Raw genomic sequence first — 4,546 nt, 5'->3', positions numbered from 1 at the left:
TTTTATGTAGATCTCGCAATTTTCATCAAGACGATGATTTTAAGCCATGGATAGACTTGGATTAGGGAAAACCTTTTGGGCCGCCCGTTATCAGGCCCAGCCCATCGCGAGACAATTAATATAACAATTTTATTTAAGCAGGTCTACTTTTATTTTCACCACCATAAATATGAATTTTTGAGGTGTGTCTCAAGCTCCTATCATCAGTTTAATGGACGAAGAAGTATGGCCAGCAGGCCCAGTTTATTAATAGTCAAGTCCAGAGCCTAACCATCAGTACCTTGTAATATAAATTAAGTATTACATCAATTGATCATGACTTCACAAATAATAATTATCTGTTATTCAGAAAAATATAAATGACTACTTATTTATATTGAAGCTGACTGAAGAAAAACAAACTTTCATTCAATTTAGTTTAATTTGCTTTCAAGGATCGAGATTAAACCAAATAGAAGTAATTCGGGCCGAATTGGTTTTTGGTTTGAATTTCGGAAGATCTGCTTTACCAGATAGACACATATCCTTTGGTTCGATAAACTATTGCTGACTATGTTAGCAAACCAAGTCATGCTAGAGATAGGAGAAGTTATCCAATTACTAATAAATTTATTGTACGAATATCAATTTCGTTTTAAACTTTTCAAGTTAATTCAATCATGAGCCTTTGCGTAGTGTGTTAGCAATAATTGGACCCCACCCACGTCAGGAATTTTCAGCAAAAATTGACTGAAAGGGCTACATTGGAATTTCACACTCATATGAAAATTTATGATTGAAGTGACAAAATTGAATCAACACTTGTACGATAGATATATGATTGATTGGATAGTTTTTCCTAAGAGTGAATATTGGTCCCTCAATTTTTTATTAACCTAAGGGGACCAACCTTATTGAGCATGAAACTAAGGACCAGATTGACCCAATGGGTCCGGTCAATTTCCAAGGTCAATCGAGACCAATTGATTACTTTTTATTTTATTTTTTGCATTCCTTAAAAAAGTAAACATACTTTTTCAAATTACATATCCATCAACATTGCGACATTGGGTAACCAAACTACAAACACTGGTACATATCAAACATAAATCTAAGATAAGGTAACAATAAAAATCTCCATTTGCAGTTATTGAGCTTCGTTCATAAAGCAGGCAAAGAGAGGCTAATGACTTCACCAACTGAATTGCGCCCATGAGGCAAGCAAGGCCAACAAAGAGAAGCTAATAGCGAGCAAACGGAGCAAGGTAAGCGAAGAGGATTTTTAATAATTATTTTTATTTGTCGAATTTGAGCCGAGTTTCTACTTTCTAATTTACACAATAGAACCACATAAGAAACAATAGAGGCAAAGCTGCTAGTGTTTAGAGTAGAATATATATATATATATATATATATATATATATATATATATATATATATATATATATATATATATATACAAGTTTAGTCTAGGTTAGACTAATCCTAAAGTTCTAGGATTGAGGACCAACCTGCACAATGCAGGGTCTAGGGTTTCAAGTCGGGTCTTCTTAGGAGCTAGACCAGGATCGGTCGGGTTGGGCCAATCCAACGTTGACCTTGGACCGATGCTTACCCCTAATTTTTCCATAGAGATATAGAAGAATGAATGAATACTAGTTCACACAATTACTACTCGACCTTTTCCATATTACTTATACAACTTTCAAGATGACATGCTTGTCGAAGAGCACAATCAAGCCACCAAAGCAATTATTCAAGATAAACTACTAAGACTCTGTTTGGTAAAAACAATTTATATTTATCGGAACAATTATTTATGTTCTTCTGTTCTAGAGAACGAAAGAAGAATAACAACGTGTAGGTAAAATTTTTATTCCCGGTAATAAAAAATTCATTTTTTATCCCGGGAATAGATTTGGAACAGAAATAAGAAATTAAAAAAAAAAAAGTAACTTCTTGTTCCCGAGAACATTTTTTTTCTTTTCTCTTATTTTTTCTTTTTCTCTTTCATCTCCTTCTTCTTCCTTTTGGCCAGTTGTCGGCCTCGACCATGGCAGGTGATCGGTCGAGGAGGGCTAGCAACCTTGCCGGGCGTCCCCGGCCCCGGCGACACCAAGCCATGGTGAGGCTCGGCGTCGGGCCACCGTTGGGTGGTGTCGACTAACGATGGCCTGGCGAAGCTTGGGCGAGCTCGAGCTCATTGACCAACGCACACCAGGCCAGGGTGAGGTCAAGCCTCACGGTGGCCAAGCGAGCCTCTAGCGAGATCAGCAACCCTTACCTTGGCGATTGCCGGCCGCCGCCGTGGCTGGCGACCGACCACAAAGGAGGAAGAAGGAGAAAAAAGAAAAAAAAAAGAAAAAAGAAAAATACAATAAGAATATTAAGAAGTTAAAAGAAACAACAAAATTATACAATTCTACCAAAAACACATTTTTATTCCGGAAATAAAAATTTTGTACAATTACTAAGTGCGTTCTTATATCCAGAAATTGTTCCCTGGAACATAAACAAAACAAAAAAATCATTTTTGATCAAAAATTGTTCTCAGAAACAGAATCATCACCAAACGCACTCTAAGTTTCTAATGAAATTGATATAATCAACACTCGAATGGAAATCTTACTAACGATAGAAAACTTAATTCTATCAAGGAGATAAAGATTCAAACGAAAGCCTGATAATTTGTCACTTCTGAAAATATCCAAAATATTTTTATTACTCTGATTATGATATGCAAGCGAGGACTTTTCATTAGCAAAAATTGATTAAGAAAAGTTGCTCATCAAGAAGGAAAAAATCTGAGCGATACCATGAGGATATTCTTCATCTTGTGCAGTCAGGTAACTTTAACCTGCCAAATTAAGCATAAAGACCACGCTTTTCTTTTCCCACTTAACTGTGGCACTAATTTCGATTATATTCTCAGAAGAAAGCGTGCACCATATGACTAATGTGATAATTATGAAGATCTTCCTAATATTTGCATCAAAACAATCTCGAGCTCATCAAAGAGGAAAAATATCCTGAATACTAATGCTTTCGCGACAACTTAAAGAGGCCACGTTATCCCCAATCTAATTAGATCGTTTTCGATTGACTTACATGAGCAGTAGTAGGCATAGGAAATCGGCACAACGGGCACGAATGGCTCGTGTTTAGCCATCGGACGATACAGTCATAGTGAAATACGTGCTCGCATGGCATGCGCACAACTTCAACCTCAAGCACCTTCATCTCTTCAAAGCATATCGAACAGGACTCTGCCACCTCACCTTTGCTTCGACTCTTGTCGGGTTTCATCTTCTCGAGCATGTTGATAGCTTCTTGAGCCGCCGGGATCGCCCTGAAGTCGGTACTGTTGATCGACTCTTGTAATGCCGCAGCCAATTCCCCCTCCTCAGTCCGCCATATCTCAATTTGTAAACCCAAACAGATTGGTATCTTCGTGAGGTGAGAATACTTGTCGCTCGCCAACACTTGCCGCAGGTAGAGGGCCGCCTTGTCAATGCTGATGTGTATGTCCGACACTGCCATACCGATGCATGCACCGCTCTCATACGACGCGATCCAAGAACCCTCGCGGAACAGCCTTTGCCTCATCCAGGCGAGGCTTCCGGCAGTGCGTGGCAAGTTGTCTCGCTCGAGCATGAAGGAGCAAATTCTTGTGAGCCGGTCGAAGGAACCGCACCTTTCTGTTTTGTTGAAGTCATCCGGTACCGCCTCTGCATCCTCTCGCGGACAATGGGCATGGATATATACACTTCCCGCTCCGAGCACCATGGTGAATTGATGAAGAGTTTCGACGTGAAAACTCTTCTTACACACGACAATGTTTTGAGAATCGACGCGTTGTCGTAAGACATGCACGAAGTTATAGTTGTTATACTCACAACGTCGACTAGGTTTCTTACTTAATTTGCCTTCTCGAAGCCTTTTCCATTAGGAAGTAGTGGAATCTGGGAAGTCTCTGTTTTGTTTTTCCATGAATATCTACGAACTGATGACCTTTTCGGGGGACTAAAATATTCTCCGGTAATCAGCTATTTAATTACGAAGCTTGTGGTAATACCCTGTATTTCGTATCACATGATTAGAATGACATCGTCGTTTCGCATGATAAATCTACTCCTGAAGTTTATCTTCTCAAGATCGATAAACCACGGTTCGAATTTCACATCCAAAATCGCTAGGTGAAACTTTTTCGGCGTGTTTCTCTACGGCTACGTCCATAGGAACAGAAATTTATTTTTCGAGAAATTGACAAAAGAGATGAAAATAGGGATGCAGATGAGTGGTCTTTGGCTCAAATTGGGAAGCCTAATAATTCATCAGAGTATAGGCTTGTTACGCCATGTATTTTGTATCACGTGACAGTTATGATATCTTTGATTTATTCTCTCAAGATATTCTCATATTATTCTTCAAAACCAGATCGCGAAAATAGAAGAATTATATTCTGGCAACAAAATCTTGTAAGTATGCCATAAAATTGGATAAGTGTGCTTGGCATAGTTTTCTCAAGAGACTTTCGGCCTCCTAAGTCATTGCGGAAATGCTGGGG

General features: G+C 38.8%; 1 protein-coding gene across 1 annotated transcript; it reads right to left on the bottom strand.

The window, feature by feature from the left end:
• Positions 1-2,821: 2,821 nt before the first annotated feature.
• LOC120294519 (RING-H2 finger protein ATL22-like) lies at positions 2,822-3,765 on the bottom strand. The gene is made up of 2 exons (XM_039314650.1): positions 3,088-3,765; positions 2,822-2,836 (listed from the first exon to the last, which is right to left on the bottom strand). The coding sequence occupies exons 1-2, from the start codon at positions 3,763-3,765 to the stop codon at positions 2,822-2,824; spliced, it is 693 nt and encodes a 230-aa protein (XP_039170584.1).
• Positions 3,766-4,546: the final 781 nt, after the last annotated feature.

This window comes from Eucalyptus grandis, chromosome 6 (genome assembly GCF_016545825.1).
Source record: "Eucalyptus grandis isolate ANBG69807.140 chromosome 6, ASM1654582v1, whole genome shotgun sequence".
NCBI lineage: Eukaryota > Viridiplantae > Streptophyta > Magnoliopsida > Myrtales > Myrtaceae > Eucalyptus > Eucalyptus grandis.
This window is presented reverse-complemented; position numbering and strand designations above follow the sequence as displayed.